Source organism: Desmodus rotundus, chromosome 4, assembly GCF_022682495.2.
Source record: "Desmodus rotundus isolate HL8 chromosome 4, HLdesRot8A.1, whole genome shotgun sequence".
Classification (NCBI taxonomy): domain Eukaryota; kingdom Metazoa; phylum Chordata; class Mammalia; order Chiroptera; family Phyllostomidae; genus Desmodus; species Desmodus rotundus.
In genome coordinates this window covers 9,030,225-9,055,572 of record NC_071390.1, presented here as the reverse complement: position 1 = coordinate 9,055,572, position 25,348 = coordinate 9,030,225, and the positions used below count along the sequence as shown (strand labels likewise).

General features: G+C 43.1%; 1 protein-coding gene across 3 annotated transcripts in view; it reads right to left on the bottom strand.

The window, feature by feature from the left end:
• Positions 1-4,605: 4,605 nt before the first annotated feature.
• The window catches only part of FAM204A (family with sequence similarity 204 member A), a 34,292-nt gene continuing 13,549 nt past the window's right edge, over positions 4,606-25,348 (bottom strand). For all 3 annotated transcript variants that reach the window (XM_024555559.4, XM_024555560.4, XM_053922619.2), the window contains 3 exons: positions 20,740-20,829; positions 9,571-9,677; positions 4,606-9,285 (listed from right to left, as the gene is read on the bottom strand). In XM_024555559.4, the coding sequence (XP_024411327.3) occupies positions 9,234-9,285; positions 9,571-9,677; positions 20,740-20,829 (249 nt within the window). In that variant the 3' untranslated portion in view covers positions 4,606-9,233. The remainder of the gene's footprint in view (positions 9,286-9,570; positions 9,678-20,739; positions 20,830-25,348) is intronic.

The window sequence follows — 25,348 nt, the reverse complement described above, 5'->3', positions numbered from 1 at the left end:
TTGAAAAACTGAGGCAAGAGAATGGGAGAAATCCATTGCTTCCAGATTCTGTTATCTGCCCTTAACTTTGGAGAATGCTCTAGGGCCATCCTTGAGCTGTCTTGGAGGCAAAGGAACCGGGACACAGCATCCAGAAGGCGGCGGCTTGCTGCTGATGGAGTCGGGCTATTTACAAAGCTCTTGTTGGAGCTGGAGCCACTTCTGATAATATAAGAGTTTCATAAAAATGCCTTCCAAGGTGAAAAACATCTGAGGACTTTAATTAAGCCCTCTGCCATGGGGAATGCAACTTTTATGTACATGGACTCGATTTTTTTTTTTTTTTTTTTGAGCACTGCCAGCAAGGAAGTAAATACCAAGCGAGGCTTCCAATTGAGTTCTTTGACATGGAACCTTTCTTTTTTTAAAAAAAAAAAAAAAGTTAAGTGGTTGACTGAGTAGAGCCAGCCTGTTGGGGAATACAAGCATTTATATTGGTGGGACGGGCTCAGCATTTACACTGCATGGTGCACCTACCTCCCTATGGTTTGTGATCAAACATGCGAGTTCCGTTGGCTTGTTTCTCTCTTTCCCACTCCGGCATCCCCAGTAGGAAAGAGATGCTACTCCAAGAAGACGATTCTTTCACATTAGTATGCATCGATCAAAGGAGCTTATGAAACTGCAGAGTCCCCGGCCCTGCCCCAGAGAGGGGCCCTGGAGTTTTCATTTTAACAAGGGATTCTTCTGCTGCCAGCTATTGCATGGGTCACACTTGAGAACCCCAGGAATAGGGAGAAGGAGCAGAGGCCTGGCCTGGTTTCTAATCCTGGCCCTCTTACGCTAGATGTACAGCTTCAGAGTTCTCTCTCAAACCTGCCAGCATCTGTTTCCTCATCTATAAAACAAGTGAAATGTGTATTGGCTTCCTTGGAGGGATGCTTCCGAGTATGGAAAGTGATGCTTTTCACATTTCAGCTTTTCAACCTGTAGACTTTCCTATGATGTATACAGAATTGAGATGTCTCTTTAAGGCAGGAGCCTATACAACACTGAATAACCAAAGTATTCTGAAAAATTAAATAGAACTATGACAGTAGTTCCAAAGCTTACGTTCCCAGTCAGTCATGAATACTGAATACTGAATACTGAATACTATCATGAAAATGGAGCCCTGGCTGGTGTGGCTCAGTGGATTGAGCACCAGTCTGCGAATCGAAGGGTCGCCAGTTCCATTCCCAGTCAGGGCATGTGCCTGGGTTGCGGGCCAGGTCCCCAGTCGGGGGCAGGTGAGAGGCAACCACACATTGATGTTTCTCTTCCTTTCTTCCCCCCTCCCCTTCTCTAAAAATAAATAAATAATCTAAAAAAAAAAAAGACAAGAAAATGGTTTCACTGGGAGGACCAGGTATTTACTCCTCACCCATCCACCCACTCATTCAACCATCACTCACCCATCTCTCCACGCACATAAAACGTCAGCCTGCCATCCCGTCAGGACAGCTGCGGAGACTCAGTCAGTCTGGCGTGGACTCAGACGTCTACATAATATAAGGTGCCCAGGATGTGATTTCCAAGCCCTGGGGGCAAACGTCAAGGAAAACTAGGGAGTATGAAGATTTAAGATGAGCCTCAAACAAAGGGAGACGGGGGAGGGGAGGGGTTCGGCACACACACCAGAGGGGGAGTGCCCCGAGGCCTTTCCCTGATGAGGTTCCGGGAGCAGGAGCAGCGTTGGTCGGTCTAAACTGTTACCGCCTCCCATGCAAGTAGTTACATCTGTGTTTCCCAGAGAGCTGTGACTTCGTATGCGAACTGTTAATAAATGGTAGGTTAAAAAATTAAAATGATCACATTATTAAACAAGTTCGAGAAGCACGGGCATCAACAGAGGTTCACTGACGTCTTGGAGCCCTTAGTGTGACAGGCACACCATCAAGGTCACTGGGGCGATAGCATGCAGTGTCCACAATGGACCTGAACGCGGGTCCAGAGAACGAACTTTGGGGGTTTCTCCGCTCTGTGTATCGATGCATGTGTTTAGTCACCTACACTTTTGAGCACAAATCCAACAGTAGAAGGTGGTTTTAACTTTTACCCATTCCCCTTGTGCAGTACCTGCTGTATGCACAGTGCTCTCATGAGGTATTTAAAATCTGTAGACAGCTCACTGGTTTTCATACTATGTCAGGGCAGGTTACTGAAGGGTGCCGTATATTCTTAGAACCGACAATCACGGCACTGAGGACTTCAAATCCGGCAGGCTTCCATCTAGCACCATTAGTCGTATCTGAGGTTTCTCATTTCATCAGGACACCGGGAGTGGTGTGGATTATTCAAACCCTTCCGACTTCATGCCAGCACCCACGCTGCTTGTCCAGTCTCCCCTGCACGGGCCCATCAGCCAGGACCAAGCATGTGTACACGCCCCCTCTCCGTGCGGCCCCTCACTGGCTCTGCGGACCCAACCCCCAGCTGCTGTTTCGGCTGCTAACCGTCCACAGCTGCCCCTTTCTGGAGACCTGCCCTGCACTGAGGGCGGCCACCTTGCTGGGGATGTGGTGTCCCTCTGCCCCAGGGGCAGCCCAGACACGGACTGGCCGAGACGTGGCCATTAAGAAGCTGACCCCCTTGCTTTAAGGATGGCTCAAGGCTTTTCCTTGCTGGGCTCTTTCCCTCTTTCATCGGCTTTTCTCCCTTGCTTGCAGGTTTTTCCAGAAGCACACGCCTTTGTAAGTCATTCCACAAGACACCCAAGACATTGCTTCTAGGAAACCAACCTAAGACCACCTACTGTGATCATGATGTGGATTTCTGATTCGGCCCGGACCACCAGGGCCCTCTGATGCTGAGCATCGGCCACCTCCCACTGATGGCTTGACAGCTCACAACATTTGTTGCTTTTGACATTCTGCCTTTAAAAACCCCTTTCCTCCACCTGTCTTCCACAACAAACCTCTCTTCTCACCTCCACATCTCTACAAACACTGTCCAGGAGCTAACTCCACAGGTGGAGTTACCTTGACACACTGTATGTCTAAGTATGACCCACACTGCTCAATGTGGCGTCACAAATGTCATATTTGACATGAGGAAATTAGTAAACGTGACCCACATCACCTGCCCCTACCACCTCCCTCACTCCCTAGACACAGGTCCAAGCTCCGCAGCGGGTCTCACAAAGCTGTGTGCAAGCGGGTTCCAGCAACCCTCTGAATACCCAGGTTCGGCTGCTGGACCTCCACTGCCCAGACCACCCACCGCTAAAGCCCCTGCTGAGCCCCCGTGCCTCATGTTCCTGCTTGGCCTGGGACACTCTTGCTTCAATTGGTCTCCTGAGTGAAGTCCCTGTTACCCTTGCAAATTTCACTAAGCATCGCCCCTGCCAGGAAGCCTTGATGGACTTTGCATAGGTGACTACTCTCACTGAGCCTCCCTGGGCACAAAATTCTGTTTCGGCCCTTATCGTGGACCACGGGATCCTTGGACCATGGGATCCTTGGGACCACACATGCCACCTGGTAATATGGGCGGCAACTTCAATCAGCTCTGTCAACACACCCAAGGACAAGTGGCCACATCACATCACACACTGAGGTCTGTGCTATTCAACATCGTGCCTCAGCGACAGTTACCGCCAAGTCAAGGTCACGTGTGATTGAGGTAACTCAGCAGACACTGCCAGCTAGTTACTAAGTTATTTCAACTTCTTCCTGGGGAACAGCCGGTGCACATTTTGCAGCCTCCTGGCAGGTGGGCGTGGTGAAGTCACCAAGTTCCAGCCAGTGCAGCGACCAGGAGGACTGTCACACACCCACGCCAGGCCCATGACTGCCCAGGAGTGTGCTTCCGCGACACCCAGGTCACTGGGGAGAGAAGGTGAGCGCGGGGCCATCAGCCGGGGGCTCGGAACGACTGCGTGCAGCACAGTCCGCTTGACAGGAACATCGTCCTCTGCCCCCGGGAGAAACTTCTACTGTGTTCCAGTCGGCCTAGGGGGGAGGTGTATTTCCGGCAGTAGTTAATGTCACCCTGACGTGGGCAGGCGCCGTGACACAGCTGTCCCAACAAAAGGACATGTAGGTACAGTCTAAGAAAAGCTCGACACCTAGAATTACCAAGTACTGTGCAAAAACGGTTGCATTCATTCCTCTGTGGCCTTCGTCTCTGAGCCTAAGAAACAGGTGGAAGTCCGGGAGCCAAGCCCCCTCCCTGCGAAGGGAGCCCGTGCGTTTGGGTCACTAAGCTAGTGAGGGTCTCGGCTGGCCGCCCCACTAGGAAACCCTGCCTCCTGGGGATGCTGTATACCCATGAAACCAAAATGTTTACATCTAGGTTACGGCCTCTATCACGTGTAGATAATTTGTTTTAGCGAAGGAAATGTGACTGGCTTTCTGAAAGCCCACCTAAAAACTCAGGTTGTCCCGACACGGTTTACATCCATTTCCCAGCAGCCCGTGCTTGCTCATCTAGGCATCTGAGGGAGTCTGCTCAGGGTCTGACACACGGGAGGCGTCCAGTGAACATGTCTCAAGAGATCACGTAGAAAGGAATTCAAAAAAACACGAGGCCTCATTGTTTCACTATGCCTTGTGACGCTCGTAATTACTTCTGGTATCACCCACATTACAAATGAAAACAGTTTTTATTCTGGGCAGTCGTAATTGTATACTATCCCATCAAACAATAAAACATGATGAGCTGAGGCACATTCAGCCTGAAGACGACGTGATGTATTAACTTCTTGATCAAATGCCAGGACTGACAGATGAATATGAACAGACGTCAATAATTACAGCTTGTACTGTAGCTGCTGGTTTCTAACCCTTTAAGTTCAGTGAACAAGTAATAACTGGACAGACACACCCTTCAGAATTAGAGGTGGGAAAAGATGACCTCACTCGGTACCTGTCACGGAGAAGGCCGCCGCCGGCAGCAATTCAGCAGGAGGCAGCCCATGGGCTCGGAGGGGGGTGGGCTGGGGCTTCCAGGAGGCGGCCAGGGAGCAGGCCCAGGGGGAAACCCAGTACAGGGTTCCCAGGGCCAAGGCCTCTCTCGGGTCCACCCTCCCTTCCCCCTTCATTCCTTCTCTTCTGTGCCTCCTTAAGAAACCTGGTCTACATAAAAAAGGCACATAGCTAATTAAAAAAATCTTAGGCTTTTTGGACTTAAATCTAAAAAAGGGTTACTAACACTAATAAAAAGATAATTATTCCTCAACTAATTCTGGATTTTACAAGCACATCTTAAAACACAGCACACGGCATGGCATTTAATGGGCATTCCCATCGAAGGCCTGCCGTTATGGTCCAGGGCTCAGGATCCCCGAGACCAGAGTAGTGGAAGCCCCTCCGGCAGCACCGCTGTATCTAAAGAAATTCTACCAAAATGAACACACATCCCCCAAGTACTCACCAGGGAACAGAAGGAGCTACTGCTGAGATGCCGGGGCTCCGTTTTCACCCGGGAACTCAATGGCCTGGTCCTCTAAGCTTCTTCCCCGCACTCTGGGTCTGCTGGGTGCAGCCTGCCCTGTTCCTGCCTGGAGTCTAGAGTCCCCTCCCAGCAATCCTCTGTGCTGCCTACAGCCACCACACTGCGGACGTGTGGGGCTCCTCTGCTTTCAAGGTGAGGAGTGAGGAGAGAGGATAAAATAATAAAGGCTAAAGAACGCAGCTCTGCCCATTTTATGAAAACCTACAGAGCACCCCCTCAAACATGGAAAAGGAGTCACGTCGCACTGTCTCAGTAAGCTACACAGGTCAAGGATATACATGAATCAAATAACCTTTTGGTAGCTCGCTGACATTTACTCTAACACAGACTCCACTCTCGAGCAGCAAGTTTCTCACTAAGTACTTTAGGATCTGTTACCATGTTCGAACGCACTGATACCACAAATACCCATCTACGTTTGGTCCTGGAAAAGATTTCCATGTACATACTTTATCCAAATATTACTCTTTGTTTCGTGGAAGTCAGCTAAGACTTTAGCAGAGTGTAAATTTTAAGCCAATAAACAAACAGTTGGCTTGAAAAAAATATTAAACTGACATGAAAAGCATTTATTCCTCTGCCAGATACTAAAAATAAAAGTGACTGCGGCCAACATGGAAAACTTGGGAGTGTTTCCGTTGGTTCTGAATTTCACTACTAGGTTGCACCACGTTATTTTTCCAAAACGGTGTCTGACAAACATCACTCAGTTTTCCTAAACTTTTTCTTAAAAAAAGAAAAAAAAATGCAATTGGAATCTTATTTAAATATCAACCATATACAATAATTTTTTTAGTGTAGTAAGACATACATTTTAAAAAGTAGTACCTTTACCTAGCAAATGAAAATTTGGACATTTTACAAATTAATTTCCATATTTTAAGAATTCAAACTTGTCTTAACAGAGTAAACAATAAGCTAAGTTATTAAAATACTTAAAAGATAATATTCTGGACCAAAGGCAGCAGGGCAATCACTAGGTTTTTCAATGTGAGGGTCTCAGCTGTTGTTACTTGAAGTTCAGATAACATTGCATTCCTGTCCTTGGCCTGTCCCTCCCTCAGCTGTCTCTCTAAGAAAGTAAGTGCGTTTAAAATACGGAGTTTGAGATTTATGATCAGTTGCAGAAACCTGTTTAACTACTGATTTATAGTTTTGGGCAAGGTATTTAACTCTGTCATCGGAACTAATTATAGCAAACCTGAGATTACATATTCAAACCCTCCTTTTGGTGAAAGAAACAGAATGTGCCGCTGAGCATCAGAAGCGACCTGAGGGCTCCCAAACAGGAACACACTGCCGGCTTGCCTTTCAGAACCAGCACCGTTAAAGCTCAAAACTGTTCTTTAGTGAGTTGTTTCAGCCTGAAGTACTCAATCAATCACAGTTACAATAATGCCATACTGATGGCCTGAGACAGATTCATCTCCGTTAACTGCAACTGACATTTACGTTACTAATCTAACTCAGGCATTCCGGGGGTAGCAAATGCACATGTCAAAGCTTCAGGAGCCAAAGTTATTACTGATGCAAAAAGAACCCTTACTTTGCTGTGACCAGATGAAGAGGACAAATGACTACACTTTTTAAGCAACATGGGTACTCCAAGAATAATGTTCCCATTTTAATGCTTTGGTGAGTAAAATGTCTAATTCTGATTAAAGCAAATAAAATAAAACTGATTCCAAATGACGTGTCAGCAGGGCAAACCCAAGACAGCAGGTCCCTTCCTTCCCTTCAAATCCCTGCCTCCCGCTGCCCACCCCCTTCTGTTGTCCCACATTCTAAAGCTTTTCACAACCCAGGCCTCCGAAGGGTGGGGTCTTGTGAGATATGGCCCCCCTTATCATATGCGTCCTCTGCTACATCTGATTTTCCCATAATACCCCCCACTCAATTCAAATGTCCCATCCATGTTAGGCCGTGGGGCAGAGTGGGCAAGCGCTGGCCATGGGACAGGCTGGAGGAGGACTCCCAACCAGACAGAGCCTCAAGGAGGCCACGCTGGCAGGGCCTCGGCATGAGCAGACTGTGAGCCATGCCTACAGGGGTCACTAAGTGCGCCAAGCAAGGGGATGCGGGAACAGAAAACCGAGACGGAGGCTGCCCGGGAGCTGCGGCCCTGTGTGTAAGATTTCCATCCCACCCCTGCTCAGAGAGAACACTTCACCTTGCAGACAAAACCACTGGGTTGTGCGGTGGATTTTTAAAGGAAAGGTTCCTATACTTTGGAACCCTTGTATTCACCTATTAAGGATTGTATTGTAAGGATTGTAAGTTTGTATTTACCTATAGGATTTTAAAATGATATATTGCAGGTAAGCAGTATATGATTTTATCTGCAAAATGCAACAGGAGATAGTAAATCCTAAAATACAAGATTTTGCAGTATTTGATCTGGACACCTTTTTGTGGTGAATTCTGTAAGTAGATCATCTAAAATCCTGCTTTCTCAATAGTGGCTTTTCTCACCTAAGTGGAAGCAAGATATGATTTTTGTTCCCTGAAATGGCAATTTGCTTATTCCAGACACAGATAAAACACTAAACATGCCAATAATAAATTAGTAAAATAATGTTACTACTATAAACCTAAAAATAACAAAATAATAACAGAATTATAATCATGACTCATTTCCTATGTTCCTAAATTTATCTGTTATCAGCCCAGAGAAAGTCTGTATCAGACAGCTAGAAAACCTCTGATGAAGGTTGAGGAAGGAAGGGGAACTGATGAAAACCATGATAAGTAGTCTTAATCTCTACTGAGCACCTAGTAGGGACGTAGGAAGATACCTAAGGCTTCCAAAAACTCAAAGCATCCAGCTGCGGTGGTGGGAGCAGCTGGTGATGACAAGTCTCAAAGCCCCATCTAGTCAGGACGATCGCACACTTCTCTAAAGAAATCCACTTCCCACGGCACCAAACCCCAATTTCAATCTTTTAAGTAATGGGGAAGAGGAGTAAAAGTAATCAAAGCACGTTCTTAGAAGGTCCAAAGTTATACTGTCTTCAGTTATAACATGCTAATATTATACCATTTTTTCTTCTAAGAGTCAGCTCATAATTTAAAGAATGACATGACTCAGAGATATTTAGCAAGACATTTCCAGGCAGAGCTGAATTTAAATCATCCTCCAAACAGTACGTTCTGTCCTTTTTTTTTTTTTATTGCAATATTTTATCTGAAGGTACACTAAAACTAACCAATTGCTTTTATTATGTGACTGTCAAGTATCAACTCTACTGCATCCAATAAAGAACCAATAATTACTTCTAAAACATTAAGATACAGTCATTTGTAAAACAGTATCATTGAGACTTTCTTACATTTATGACGAATCCATTATAAACAAATGCCAATCTTAAAAACACAATTCCCGAATAAGTGCAGTTACGCTGAGTACAGATAAGAGAGCATAAGGAGCTCATTGGCTGTGCTGTACCAGATGGATGAAAAGTAAAATCGATTTTATAATGTAGGTCCCTGTGAATAAATAAATAAACCTCGATCTTTTTCCTGTGTGTATGCTTAGATTCCCTGTACAAATACCAGAATGTTCCATTCCATTCACTTCAATAGATTGAACTCTTTAGAAAAAGACTGATAATCAGCCCCCAGATTTCATGCTTGTTTTCGTACTTCTACCGATTTTCTGACATATTTAGCACAGGCAGGAGTATCTTCTCAGTCAGCGAGCAACTGCAGACGCCAGTGCAATCTCAGGAAGGGTGCAACATCTGGAAGGACCCGGCAGGTCACATGTAGCCCATGTTGCTCTTGGTTTCCCATCTCTTCTTCGCTTCAAACCTGAACAAAGAACATAAAAATCTCGATTTATTTCTAAAATATTTTACTAAAGTTACATGTTTACTAAGAGCCAAAGTAAAATAAACTTAAATTTTCACATACTCCATCGATTACCAAACGCACTTCAAGCAGGATAAAGAAACGCCCCCTATCTACGATGCCCTAGACATTCAGCACGAACACAAGGAGCAACCGTGAAGCACGAACTAGGTTCCTAAAGTGTGTCACAGGCCGTGTGCATGCCTGTGAAGTTCGTAGAATTACCACTAAAAGCCTCAAACTTACCCCCACGCAAGTTTCTTCTTTTTTCGAGCAACCTGGGAATTTTCAGCTTCCTTTTTGGCTTTTACAAAGTTATGGCAGGCAATTGCTTTGGCAATTTTTACACCAAGCTAAGAATTAGAAGAAAAAGCAAAAATAAATATTCCAGCTGATACACGAATATAAACATGTGAGCACTTGGGGGTAGTAGGGACGCTGTGTCCAGAAATGAGGAATTCTTGCGCACAGGACTCCTTGAACTTCCACGGTACAGTGGTAGTTCCGGGTGACACAGATGCGGCCCATACCCCCCTTACCGCCCCCGGACCCTTCCCCCTGGTTGTACCCGTCTCCCAGATGGAAATCCTTCCCAAACTGAGGCCCCTCGAGGGCCCACAGAGGTTGGGATGAAGATCTGCAAGCTGTCTCGGCACTTCAGTAGGCTGAACAGGAATTCCCCCTGACCAGACTGCACCGACAGAGACATCAAGTTTCTCTGCTCTGGGCTAGGATTACAGCAACTCAGTATGGTCACACCACTTATCTCATGCTGATCAGAAGCTCTGACTGGCAGTCAGAGATGTGATTAATGAAACATGGGGAAGCTAATTACTCCTTCATAAACGTACTTTGTATGATGAGCAACAGCTTTTAATTCACTGACCAAAAAAAATATAACGGGTGCTCAGAGATGAAAAGGCTGGGCTCCGGGACCACAGTACCCAAGTCCTCCCTCTGCTGGTCCCTCTGTTCCTACTCCTCCTTACACCCACCTGCCAGTCCTGGAAGGTCCAATCAGAAGGAAGCCTCCTCCTCTCCCACCCTACCAGGGCTTCTCTAACTCAACCTGCAAGTCTTTGTTTCTGCATCTCTCCTGTCTCTCTTCAGCTCCTCGGCTTCTAAGTTACCACATTGCTCCACCCAGCTCTCCACTGCAGGGCTCTTCCTTAGGAAGTGTCTCCAGGAAAAGAACGGTGATCTGGTTTTAGTGGGCTCTGATTTTAAAAATACCGATCTATACAGATACTCAAAAGTATCTGTTAAGAACCCAGACTAAACAACAAAGGCTAAAACTCTTTCTGGTGTTTCTTACCTTTTCTGTTCCTGTACTCAACCTAATGCATGTTAGTAGACAGCAGACTTAAGGAAGAGAAAAAAGGACTGGGAGCCACTCGGAGCCAACGCACTGAAGCCCAAGTTTAGGAACCTGTTTGCCAAGGGGAGACAGCGTCAGCAGTGAGGAGCACGTGTAAGGGGAGAAGCAAAGTGAGCTGTGGCACTCCACATTTCTTCCAGCTTATCCGGGAGAACAGTTTCCTTTAGGAGGAAACTAATGAGTAGTAATCAAGCACTGCCTAGGGTTTCTAAACGACAGCAAACATGGATCTGATTTTTCCGTCCAAGGAAGAGTCTATATAAAGAACGGAAACAAGAGGAAGCAACTTGGCAGTTAAACCAGGGTGCTGAACCAGTCAACACTAGCAGGGAAGCCACCGAAGAAAAGACGATCCGCTGTGACTTGAGAGCCCGCCGGAGAAAGCAGACCAGCCTGTTTCTTCTCAAAACTCGCCCAATAGGAGCAGCGCCGTTTCTCACAAGGGTAACATGCACTCAGCAAGTACTGTAAGGGCACAAGTCCACAGTTCGGCCGGATGCTGCGCTAGGCACCGGAGACAGCCTTGGACAAGAGGATTCAGTTTCAAGTGTGGGGCTGTGGAGAAGGGGCTGCCAGTGACGTTTTACTGCTTCAAGACTGGATTTGGACTCTCGGTTCTCTTTTTATTTTCAGTTCTGCATTGATTAAAAGTTCATCTAAGTCAACTAAAAAGGGCCAAGACCCAAAGGGCTACAGCATTATCATCCAAAGAGAAAACAGAACTCTGGAAGGATGCTGTGGTGTGATTTATCAGCAAGGAGGATTTCCTATCCACTGGAAATCTATCCGTTTGTCCTAAGTTGAAAATCAGGTTAGCACCTGCAGGGTGTGGCTAGTCAACACTGCAGTATCACACCAATCCCCACACCTCACTGGCCGAACTTTTACCTCGTTTCACTTAAAGTCAGCTGCGGACTGGCAGGGCTCTCCTCCACCCTGTGGTGCCAGCATCTCAACGTGTGGCTTCCGAGCCGAGTTTGCCGTGGCAGAGGAAGAGACAGCCAGAGGGTCTCGCCCTGGCCCCTAAAAGCTTTAGTCCAGAAGTGACAGTTGTCATTTCTGCTCACAACCCTCTGGTCAGAACTACCCATACGGTCCCACCTAAATAAATGCGAGGCGGCAGGGACTATGGGATCCTGTGGGATCCCGTACTGGGAGAGCAGGAAGTAGGCCTAATAAACAGCCTACTGTTGTGCAACACAGCTTGCCACCCGTGTTTCAGATGTACACTGGGCCCTGACTGGTGTGGCTCAGTGGGTTGGGCACTATCCCGCAAACCAGAAGGTGCAGGTTTGTCCCCGGTCAGGGGGCGCACGAGAAGCAATCAATCAATGGTCCTCTCTCACATCGATGTTTCTTTCCCTCTCTTTCTCCCTTCCTTCACCTTGCTCTAAAAACAAATAAAATCTTAAAAACAAAAAAAATGTAAACTGGGCCTCTCCACATCTTTGTTGAATATTTAGTCTCTTTCCTGTCCCCACTTCCATACATTTCTACTTAACTATATTCCTATGTGTTATATTTATAACAAATGCAAATTTTGCCAATTTAAAAAAAACAACAAAATCCCACTCAGTTTATATTTAAATTGAGTTTATACTTTGAGTATGAAACAAAAATGACCGAACATATTTGCCACACACCACTAACCATGTGACCAAGTTATTTTCTAAAACTGTTGTAAATTAAGATGTTTCTTACATTTTAACTTTTTGAAATTTTCCAATATGGGTTTTTCTAGACTTGAGACAGAGAAACCAAAGAGCATCTCGATGTGTCTGAACGTGTGGTCACTTGACTTAAACGGGCTCTTCATCTCAACCTGGCCACGGGCTGTGAGGGTGCAAAAGCTTTTCATTTTCTGGCACTGTGAATGCCAGATCCAGCACAGTCAGCATCACAGCAAAGGTTGAGAGTCTATGTTCCATGAGACACAGTACGAACTTGTAAAAAGTAATTCGTTATAATGTACAAAACACATGTTTACAGGAGAGGGTGCCATTCTGTGGACTAAGTAAATACGATAATTGGGTATACAGGCAATGCTTTCAAACAGACCTGTTCATGTAGAAGCTCTATTTTCTACCCGTATTGTGCCTTGGATTAGGTTAAATGGAATGTTCTTCAACTGATAAACATTAAACAAGCTTGGTCTATGTATTTTATAGGAAGAATCTTTTAAGCTTGCACTGATGATGAAAAATCCTATCAATTCTGTGTCCTTCAAATGCTTAAAATAAATGTTTCACTTATTCTTGTGGAGGATTTCAAAGCAGAACTATTTGAAAATGTGAAAGAGTAAGATCTTCTATGGAAGAAGAGACAGTAGAGAAGAAACACATTTTGCTAGGCCAGATTGACTAACCCGAGTTCTGGAGATAAAAGAATATCGTGCTATGTTTCAGTATTACAAACAAATAATACAGACCAACAGGAATCGCCATTCATTCCTGTAAAAAGAAAGATGTTCCTTCATGCCCAAGTAAACATCACAAAAGCTTGGTCAATGGTTTCTATACAAAAAAACTGTTTCAGGCCATCAGATAACCACAGCAACACAATGTGGGGAGACATTTTTTAAAATGAGTAAAAAATATATAAGAATTTCCTGTATGTGTAGCCAAAGTATCAGCATTTTCCATATAGAACATCCAATATTTTGCTGCATTTTAATTAAGGTGTCTAAACATTATCACAAAGAACTGCAAATTGGTCAGAGCAAGCGGTAAGGAAAATTAAGCTCTAAAGGCTTTTTATCACCATATTTCAGGAACCAAGGGTGTAAAATGTTCTAATTTGGGATATATTAAAAGCCATAAAAGGTCTTTCAAAAAGATTAATGGTACTTTGCTTGGATTTAAGATAAGGGCTTTAGCTGGTTGGAAAAGCAGGGCCCTGGCTGGACCCTAGAGGCATTCATCTTTACAGCCACTTGGAAGATTTGTAAAAGCGGCTGCATAACCTCGAGCAAATGCTCAGCGACATTTTTTTAATTCCTTTCAATTTTACAGGTTTAGCATGTGTAAATCATACTGGGTTGTAAAATAGATATAATGGCACATCTTGTACCATAGTGATTTTTAAAAGACAAACTTTCAAAATCAAGTTAGTTTTTCCTGCTAAACCTTGCCATTGTAAAGTTTGCTGATAATCATTTGAAGCATCTGATTCAAACAGCTTAATCTAACCTAACTGTCAACTTCTTACCCATTTCATAAAATATTTTACTCATCTGAAAACTCCTAGCTCGTAACAGATTTATAAAGTTTTCTCCCTTTTGAATACTTTCAAGGCACTTTATTTTAAAATACCAATTATCATACTTTAACTTTTTATGGAATAATAGGTTTCTATGAAAAATATTTATGCCATTCTCTTTTGTTCTTTAATTAAATGAAAACAGATGTTTTCTGAAGTAAAGCGGAACCATTACTGGAGTACTTAAAGTGTCAAGGTCTTTAATTTTTATATCAGTTTGGTCGACAATTCCTGATTGTCTTTACTCAAGCTCAACATTAATGTCAAGCAAGTTACCTAGGAGACGAAAGAGATCAAAGAGACAAAAACCCCTCCAATGTCTGATTAATCAAGTCTGCAAACAGCTTATTTCTTTTAGCCTGCATGCAAGTATGAAAATGAGATTCTGGGAGCCGAACCCTGTGCAGATTTGCTCATTCTTATCAGAACAAAGCCAGCGGCAGCTCATTTCATGGATCATTGGCACTGTCATCGGCGCTACACAGACCGGGTGACAGCTCCTCATTTTGAGGCTTGAACAAAATTAGCAAAAAGTCGGCACAAATTAGCCTCTCATCTTTTTGGTAATATGACATTATTCATTTACTTTTTATCCAATTTTTAATTTTTTCCTTGTCAGCTATCCCTTTCTAGTGTAGCATCCTAAAACACCGCCTTAAAAACATGCAAAGAAACAGCCAAAGTTGAAATAACATGCAAGGTTCAAAAAGCAAGTAAGGGAAAAAAACCCACTTCCAATGACTGATAACGCTTTTTTATACATAACTTTCACAACTTCACACTAATATTGATAAACAGCTCAGAACGCCATGCAGTTAAAGAGTTTTTCAAAACTGGTAGTTAATTTCAATAAAGAGCATGGTGTAGCGAGTGTGTTTCACTCAAACCACAACTGAATACGGTATGTATGCACTTTGGTAAATTCGGGATGTCTGCATCTGGATGGGTACCGCCTCTCCCCATCATACCTGAGATGCTGGAGCTCTGATGACAGCACATAAGCCGTGTCATACCCAGTCATTTCAGCTCTGACTTTAAATCAAATCGTTTTCTCTCTATTACAGAAAACAGCCTAATTTCACCGTCATCTTAAAACATGTGTGCACAGGTTTGCATGTTTGTGTGTTACACAGATCTATGTGTGTGCACAACTGCGCCGACACCTATCACTTACACCTACAACTTCATGTCAGCTAAATCCAACTGGTTTTTATTTCAAAGTAGAAGCCAACAAATCCTATTTTTAAAACACATCATAAAAATCTGTTTATACACAAATATCATGAATTGTGTGTATGTCTATATGTCTGTGTGTATGTGTGTATGAAATTCACCTCGCAATTTACTTTAAAAACGTATTTGGCCCATAAGATGTGAGAAGATATACTTTGATTCATATAATCAACTTCGATTTCATAGTGCAATAGTTTATATAACACCTGTTTTAATGATGACTATTAAGGCTTCAAATTATAAGTAGATTACAGTACTCCAAAGGAGGGAGTACTGTTGAAATTACTCCTAGATATAGACATTTATATTTAAGCAACTTAGTCCATTCATAAGGAGAATGAAGCATTAAAAAATTAATCGTAAGCTGTTAGATGCTTTACACAGTCCCCATAAGAAAGACAGTTTTTTTTAAAGAACTGTAGTACTGTTTTCAGCAATTTCTTTATCTCTGTTCTTCTAAGTAAGAAAGCTTATTAACAAGCTTTGAACTTAAAATCACATTTACAATAATGTGCCATCAACAGTTTTATAAGCTAATTAGAAAAAGATTAATTAATGACTGGCTGCTAATAAAATGGCAATCATGAAGAAAGAAACCGAGGGTGCTAAGCTTCAACTACCACCAATTAAGAGCTAATTACAAACAAATTATATATGTGTTTTGCTGTGGGCTTTAATTTACTAAAATGGTTTTAATTAAAAGAGAAAACATGCTGATTAATTGAACTGCAGAAAAAATCTACAGTATAAACTACGCTTTGTCTGTCTCTTTAATTAGACTTGTAACATCTGAAATCTTTTTTTAAGGTTTGTTAAAAGCACAGATAAACATAATTAGAACAGAGCACAAGGAACACCATTCTAGGTGATCATCCACTCAGAGCCCAAAGGTTAAAAGAGAACATCCTCAGCGCCATGAGATCTAAGCAAGCCCACCTAAACACCTGCGAGAAAAACCCACCGCTCGGCGCCACTCTCACTTTTCCATGTTAAAATGCTCCAGCTGTAAGGCTGCACAGTTTTTTGTGGGAATGAACCTATCTTGAACCCCGATGTAAAGGAATTCAGTGAAGCTGTCCCTAACCTGCAAGGGAATAGCTTATTTTCCGTACACTGTTCTAACTGTTCACCTATATGAAATAACTGGACTATGGCAGGATACAAAAGGATACACAGTGGGGCGTTCAAATCAAAAAGCCACTAGGGAATGACCAGTTACACTGAAAGTGAGTCAGCTCTCGGTGATCCTTAACAGACACACACCCTCTGGTAGCAGGGAGCGCCCAACTGGCCCAGGGAGCTGATGGAGCTGCTGACGAGCAGAAACCTATCGAATGAGTGAGGCTCTTCTCTCTGCAGTACCCTACATTCTTTCTCATTCCCAACCAGTGAAATGTACCACAAAGAAAATGGTCCTAAACAATACTAACTGGAAAGAGAAAAAAAAATAAAGAAAAAGTAAAGGATAGAGTAGTAAAATTTCAAAGAAGGACATAAAATATATTTGGCCCGAGTTTGAAGGCATTAGATGACTTTGTATGAAAGAATATATTCTTCATTATTGGTACAGATTAACAAAACAATCTCATTTCTACAAAAATGAAATGTTTAAATGGAGAAATTTAAAATTTTTAATATATAAAAATGAGTAATATTTAATGCACTTTCACTTTGTTTACAGTCTTCAGTGGCTAGAAATCACAACAATTAAGAAAATGAGAAGCACCTGCCATCCTTCACAAAGCCACAGGTTCTGTTGACAAATTCTTCCAATAGCTAACAGGAATATGCATTCAGCTTCACATCTGAACTGTTTCACCTTGGAAACGTGGTTGTCAAGATATTTCAGCCCGAAGAGAGTATTCAGGAAGACGGAAGAAGACAATTCTGCTCTCTGGATTACAGAATGCAGGGTGTAGAGCCACCAGATCTCCCTCACTGTACACGTCGTTCAGTTCGGCTTCTTGCGTGTATGATGCAAACACACGTCTCCCCACGGTATGAGCGCTCTGCAGCAGCCCTGATGAAAGTGACTTTAAATTCAGCCAGTCTGGCAGCACCTCTACTCCAAAAATTTAAACAAATGTTTCAACTCTGGACTCCAGATATGATCATGCTCTGGGTACTCTGACAATTAAACCTGTCAAAATTGTATTATTTGGGAAGGATTTGGTGGGTGGGGTGAGAGGGGGAGGCGACTAATTCAAGCCGTTACTCCATCAAAACAGTACTGCATGTACGTGGATGTAAAATGAACAACCAAAATAAAAAGGGTAAATTGTAGCCAGAATCCTCAGAGAAACAAATCCAACAGAAACGGCACTGGGAAAATTCTGCAGGCTGGAGGAAGTGCTCTGGCGCCCGGAGCACTTCTGAGGAAGGACCACTTCTTAGATGTTAATGTAAAATGCAGAAACTATCTCTTCAGATGTATACATACCCCACTCCAGTGAGAACACCTTCGGATTTTCTAGGAAACTGCTCTACAGAGTTTATGCTACAAATTAATAACCTGCCCAAATTTAGACAGCACTTAGTTTAGCTAAGAAAGAATATAACTCAATCAATTCAAACAGTTTTTTTTTTTTAAAAAAAACCATTCCTACCTTTGTTATTTAAGTAGTAACAAATTATTATTATTTCAACATTATTGACTTTACCTATGTTTTGGAATCTAAACATTTGTGTTGTCTATTAATAAATTTAATAAAAATTAAAATTCTTAGTTTAATTCATACTGCCAATGTAGTATTTTTTATATCTATAAAAGGTAATATTAACATGGGATTTTTAAAAATCACTTATACTTATGAGACCTTAACTAGGATCTAAAAAATACACCGTGCCCAGCAGCACTAGCAGCGGAAGTCACTGCCTTTGGCCTGCATTCATTAACCCAGGCAAAAAGCTTTAAAATAAAAAATATTTTCTATCACTGCTCAAATTGAAGGGTTTTGGCCTTAGTGAAGATGGCAGCAAATTATAACTACAGTATCTCAGATGTGAATATTAATACTTTGCAAATTACAAAAAGTACCAGAGGAAGACAGATCACTATCAATGAATGGAATGTACTCCAATCAGGCCTGAGGGGAATAAGCCACAAATACGCTCCAATACTTTTGTGTGTGAGTGTCTGTGGGTAAGAGTAATAGTATTTTTTAAAAAACAACTTGTTTAGCAGTTTCATCAATATGACACAAACCCAAGCATATTTTTCACTTTCTCTCTCCTCCAAGATCGTTAACAACAAATAAGTATTTAATCAACCAGAGGGAGTTTCAAAGCAACCACAACACTACGTGGGTAACATCAAAGATAACAAAGGTAACAGCACAATCCAGATTTCAAACACGTGAACTGGAGCCGCCGCCACCCCAAACCAGACTATATACATCCTTCATGTCATCATCAATTTCAGGGACAGAGAGTCGGGAAAATACGCATTGCTGCGTCCCAATGGTAGGAGCCTGACAGTCCTATTCTGGCTTATTCTTGAGGAACTGTTTTCAGGGCCCATCCTCAAACACGGTTCTACTCCTGGCTTCATTTTTCTCCATACTGATTCTGCCCTATTGGTTTCAGAGACTTATAAATGTTAAACATCAAAAATTAGTTTCCCTTATTATGGTTAGAAAAGGCTGTAAGAACTCTGGGGTCTGAGCCTCTGGGCAAAGGCTTTATCAGCTGGTCCCAGTCACTGCTTCTTGAAAAAAGAAAACGCTCCTGATTAAAAACCTATATACCTGATTCCAAAAAGACACCTACCATGCATGTATACATTTAATTTACAAAGGGTTTCTGCCCCGAACGCGCATTACTTACTTCTCAAAATCCCATCTCCGCGGTGTGTGACACCGAAGGGATAAATACGAAAAATTAAATCTCAAACTAAACTATTTATTCAGGAACTCCATCTTGATTCCTTTAGTTATTCTTCACGGGCACTTAATTAACATGGCATCAGTATCTTTCCAATGCCTGTGTCTGAACAGCAAACACGTTCCAGATGTTCTTCCAGTTACACAAAGACAAGAATAGGACCCAAATTATTGTTTCTCTTTTAATCAGAATTCTTTAACCCCACACTAAATAAATTTAATTTATTGTACTAGAACAAAGCATTACTTTTGTATGGAAGTAAAAAGAACGCCTGAGAAAAATGTTCGCTATCCTTACAAATGCTGAAAATATCATGTATTTCTATAGCAATCTCATTTGTCAGAAAGTGTGACAGAAAATAACCCTTCAAATGGAAACTACCTAGTCTGTATTATACAATTCCCACTTCTAAAATAGCAGTATGACAAAACAAAACGCACAACCAGAAACCAAATACCCTCCAAGGAAACACACCTCTGAGGCCCCTCAGGCACATGCCTGTCCTTTCTCACAAGCAGCTCTAAGGGCAGGGAAAGGAAGGCTCCTCCGTGAACAAGGGTGAGGCCGACGAGGTGGAGGTAACACCCAACCGCTGCTCAACAGGAGGCCGCCGGTGGCCCCGTCTCCTCCCAGAGCATCACTGAAGCGTTAGGAAAAAAGGTAGCCCCGAATCCCCAAACCTCACTTCCGGACTGGTCTTCCCTACATAAAAAGGTAAGCCCCACAAGACTCTTATGGCCAGCGACCACAAACAGTCATCCAGGGTACATTTTTGACATCTGATGATGTACGAGCGAAAGAGTAATTCCACAGAGAAATTACTGAAATAGTAATTTTACCACTAGTCTCAAAACAACGCTCACCTTCAGGTAAGAAAGAATAGTACATGTAGCCAATGGTTTATACAGATGATGTTTTCCCTGAAATGAAACACCGTGGAGTGGTTACAGCTTAAGAATAAAATGGAGAAGGTAGAGACATGCTAAAAGTGAAAGCTATGGTAGAACTTTCGTCCTAGAAAGAACAAAAAAGAATTACAAACAGCAGCAACCACAACCAAACACATGCCAGCACGAGCCCTTTATGTCTGACCTTGCCTAGTGACGCCTAGCAGTGAGCCCCAATGAGAGGAATATTCCCCCCCGAAGGGGCAAGTCAGAATCTTCCAGAAGTCTGTGTACTTGGAAAAAGAATATTCAACATATGTTTCTATTGGTTTTATTCTCTTAACTACAGGTTAAAAAAAAGAAGGTCTGAACATTCTTTAGGGCTGAGGGAAACACGCAGAATATGAGGTAGAAGAGCATTTTGGGGAGCAAGAGTTAGAAAGCCACTGCGCCCCGAGGGCGAGTTAAACTGAGTTAAAGATGCAAATAGAGAGAGAAAGCCGGCCTTTTAATCATAACGGACAAAGAGCTCTCTGAATTATGTAAAATCTAGGGTGGAATATCAATCATGGATTATTTCCACTGTACGTTTTAAACTTAATTTAGAAACAAAAAACAAAACTGTTTTTAAATAAATGGCAGAACATGAGAGAAGAAAACGGACTGAAAGGAAAAATCTTAGATCAAATACCTGAACTTCCTTAGGAGCACAAAAGGAACGCACGCGCACTTTAGAAAGTTCGGAAATACGGAGAATGCGCCATCGGTCTGACTTACCTCTCGGGTAGCCAGCTGGTTGCTGAGTTCCTCAGCCTTTTCAATATTCCACTCTTCCACAGCCTGGTCAATGCTCTTTTCAAGGCCCGACTAGAAAGAAAGAAAACCCAAAACTTAAAAGCAGGAAGGAAAGGCAAACAGGCATTTGCCAGCAAAGACTATGTCTCACGACCACACCAAACACCTTACACACTCAGACCACCTGGTTCCCGTGGTGACACTACACGGCAGCTGGTACCAAGCCATTCACTGGCAAGAAGGCAATCAGAGACCTCGATGGCTTATCCAAGGGCATATAACTTCTCGGACTAAGAAAAACAAAGTTAAGTCCAGGCTTTTGTGACTCCAAGGCCTATACTTGCTCTTACTAACAACAGTAATGTAAATGATAATAGTTAGAAATTGTGGGACAGACCCTGGGCTGACACTGTAGGAAAGCTCATTTAACCCTTATAACAACTCTATTAATAACACTGCTATCCTGTTTTAAAGGAGAGAAATAGAGGCCTGGGCTCGCTCACTGGCCAAGGCCACAGTCTGGGAGCGGTAAGTCATCACAAGAACCAACCTCTGCCTCTTCTCTCCACTGCCCACTCCGTAGCTTGACACCTTCATTCCACCACCTCTCCTATCTTCGACTATGGGTACTAAGTCGAATATTAAACATGGGAAGAAAGTTACATATGAGAATGATTTTATTTTCCAATGGAAACTTTTTTCTTTACTAAAGATACTTCAGAAAATCGTCATTAAAATTTTCACGGAATTACCAATCAGGTAAGATTCATCATATATTTATAGAAAGATGCTTAGATTTAAATAATTGAGGTTTAGCTTGTGAAAGCAGTTACTACAGAAAGATAAATTTTTAATAACGGTCTAATATATGCTTCTTACAAGAAAATTTTACCCTAACAATGGCTTATCTAGTGTATCCTTTAACATTTTCATTTAAGTAGCGTCTCCTCCTCCATCTCACACAGGAAGTCCTGCAGACGGGCCTTCCACCGGTGGGCTGCTTGACTACCCCCACCATCGAGTAAAATGTTGTTTCCCTGGAGCCTCTGTTGAAGTGAGACTTCAAAAACACCCACATAAACTAAGTAGAAACAAACTCACGGACACAGAGAACAAACTGATGGTCACGGGAGGGGAGGGAGGGTGGCTGGGGGACGGGGGCGAAGAGATGCAAGTCGCCAGTTATGAAGACGGTCGTGAAGATGGGAGGCACAGCATAGAGAATGCGGTCAGTAAGAGGGATACCTCGGTACGGAGTCAGGTGGGAAGTAGACTTACCGGGGTAACTACTTGGTAAAATATTTGGGGTTGACCAAAATGTTCATTTGGCTTTTCCCAGAAGTTGGCTCTAGTAGCACTTAACTGTCTTTCACTTAATTCAAAACAATTTTGTTTGATCGTACGGTGACAGCTGTCATAACAGTGTACATTTTAAAAACAGTATCAAAATTGGTGAATTGTTGTGTAGCCATTTTAATATTGAAGATGGAAGAAAATACACAACATTTTCAGCACACTATCCTTTATTATTTCAAGTAAGGTAAAAACACAACTGAAACACAAAGAAAGAAGGTGCTGTGAATGATCAAACATGTCAAAAGTGGTTTATGAAGTTTCTCGCTGGACAATGCTCCACGGTCAGGCAGACCAGCTGAAGTTGATAGTGATCAAATCGGAAAAATGTCTGTCTTTTACAGAAAAAACTAAGCGGACTTTTTGGCCAACCCAATACAAATATCTAATCACCATGTTGTACACCTGACACTAGTACAAAATTGTACAACTACTGTAATTGAAAAATTAATTTTTTAAAAAGTACTATTACTTCAATAGTCTAAATGGGCTATTAGTTTCTGAATCACAAACAATTATCTGTAGGCTTCAATTTATCACTCCGTCACAGATAAATATGATAAATATGGCCTTAGATCGACTATTTTTGTTGTAGCAAAAATGGAATAAAGTTTATACTGTCTAAATTTTTAAAAATGCCCACACATAATTTGCCCCAAAAGATTACAGACACAAAGACCAGTGAGGGTGTCCCTGATGTCCATGTTAAATGAAGATTGTTCCTTCTCAAAATCTCTCAACCCACTTAAGAACCTAACAGGATGATAAATTTCCTTGTTCCCAAAGGCAGCTTGAGACCTCCATTCAAACGCCCCTCAGAGCCGCTCACCCTAAGCCACGTGGCCCTGTCCTTTTTCCATTCTGGTCCTGTGATCACCCATCAGTCTCCAGAAATTACCTTTTCTTGTAAAGCTGCAGAACTCTTCTCCAGATGGTCCCAAACAACACCTTGGACTCACCTTCCAACATCCTTCATCCTCAGGGACCTCTAACTCCACCCCATCTTGGTAGTCTATACCCTAGGTCAGTGCCACTCCCAGCGTGGCCTGGGTACCAGTTTTGGTCTGCAAACAGTCCCAGTTCATGAATGGAGCTTGTGCCAGAACGCAAATCGATTACATGACTGTGCAGTTTTGTTTAGCTAACTTATTTTAGAGGAGGAGAAACGAGAAAGGAGAACAAGACTCTTCCAGAAGGACGCAGGACACTGAACTGCACTCAGGCACGAGCGCCTTCTCTTGGAAGACTGCCAGTCTGAGGTCACTGGCACCAGGCACTCTGACAGACATCACCAGAACGCTCCACTTCCAAACCTTCACACTCTGGGCGCCAATTTCTGTCCTTCTACGTGTCCCAAGTGCTCGCAGCCAGTGAACCTGCCCTGTCTGCATTTGGAACCCCATACTCTGACACCCCCGTATTTATTCTCAGTCCTTCAGTCCCTTCCTGGATTCTCTTCTTCTCCCTCTCTGGCCTGCGACCCATGACTATCCTTTTCTAACTAAACTCTAAGCCAGGAGTTCTCAAAGTCTGAGTCTGGACCAGCGACACAGTAGTACCTGGGGAACCTGTCAGAGATGCAAATTCTCTGAATGAGAAACTTGGGGTGGAGCCCGACAATCCGCTGATTGTAAACTCGCTACAGTCTGTGAACCACCGACCTAAGCAGTGCCTCCATTTCCTCCTTCTTCTCTTACTTCGGCATTTCCCAACCATTTCTTCCTGCTACTTTAACATCTAGGTGTCTCAGCGATGTCAGAGAAAATCAAGTAACTCAATTCACTGGTTTCACTAAAAGCTGTTTTGTCAAGCTCTCAATTCTGACTTTCAAAGTTCCCACATTCCTCTAAGAACTATTACATGTCTCTTCCATTTTCCCAAATACCCTAAACCCTACCTCCCTCCTTCCTTTTCAGCAGATTATAACTCTACCCCCTACTTCACAGGAGTCCAAGACAGGAGAGGGGAGGGGAGAAAAGCACCAGAATGTGTGTCTCTTCTAAAATCTTCCTCTTATCCATCTCAAAAGGCCTTACCTCCATATATTCTGTTCTTCCATTCTTACTGCCTCCACGAAAGAGACATCTCCCGTGGCGAGACCCACCCCACCACCTGTGCTCGTCACAATCCCACCTGCTTACCGGCTATCTGGGACCCTGCTCTTCAACTGGTCTCTTCTCTCTTTCCATCCTTCTCTCACCCTACACACAGCTCATCCACCCCGTCCTCCCCCATTCTGGACCACATGCTAGATGGGAGGGCTCAGCCCCTTTCCTCAAACTGATTTCTTATGTTAGTACTACCTCCCTCTCTCCTAAAACATGGTATCAGTTGCCCCCACGTCATCTTTCTAATCCCAACCTCTCCAGTCACAGGTGACACCATCCGTCATCCTTCTACTTGATCACCTTTTATGTTAACTACATCCTCATTTGTAAAACTAGATCCCCAAATATCTATCTTCAGTATCCTCTGAAGCCCCTTCTCTCCTCCTGTTGCCCCTTAATCAGAGTAATCCTGGAGGTTCTGTGAGTGGCCTCCTCTTCTTCCTCTTCATTTTCCCAGTAACTCAATCTTAGGGCTTCAATTAATTCTTACAAGCTGCTTCGTATCTCCATATAATTTAAAACATCTGACCTCTCACCTGTATCAAGATCTATAGTTCCAGCTACTTGCTAGTTATCTTCACAGTGAAGATGTGGACCTTCCATTTTCATTGTCTAAAAACAAGCTCTTCAACTCCGCCCTGCTTCCTTCAGAGCTGACCACCCACTTAGTCACCCTTGATAAAATCCTCAGTTAGCTAGCTTCCATGCCCCCAACCCTGCGCTCTCATTTTCACAATCTTTTTGTAGTATCTCTCCTTTCTCCTGTGCTTCTACGGGGCTTCATAATCTCTTGTTTGAAAGATTATAACCATCTCCAAATCGGCCTTCGAGCTTTCTAAAGCAGATACCATGTCATTACCCAGCTTAAAACAATATCACTTCCTCACTCCTTTTGAATAGCATCCAAGTCCCTTCACAACAGGGCCCCAAAATGTTTTCTCTGCCCCAGCATGGGCCATGTTGTACTTCCTAATCTCTGGCCACATTCACCGTTCTCTTAACATTCCCTGTGCCTCTCATGTGCTCCCACTTGAAAACTCTTGGTCATCCTTGTAGGTCTCATATCAAATGTTACCTTCTCCATCTACGCAGGTCCCCTCATCCTTATACCCCCCTGACCCTGCCCAGCA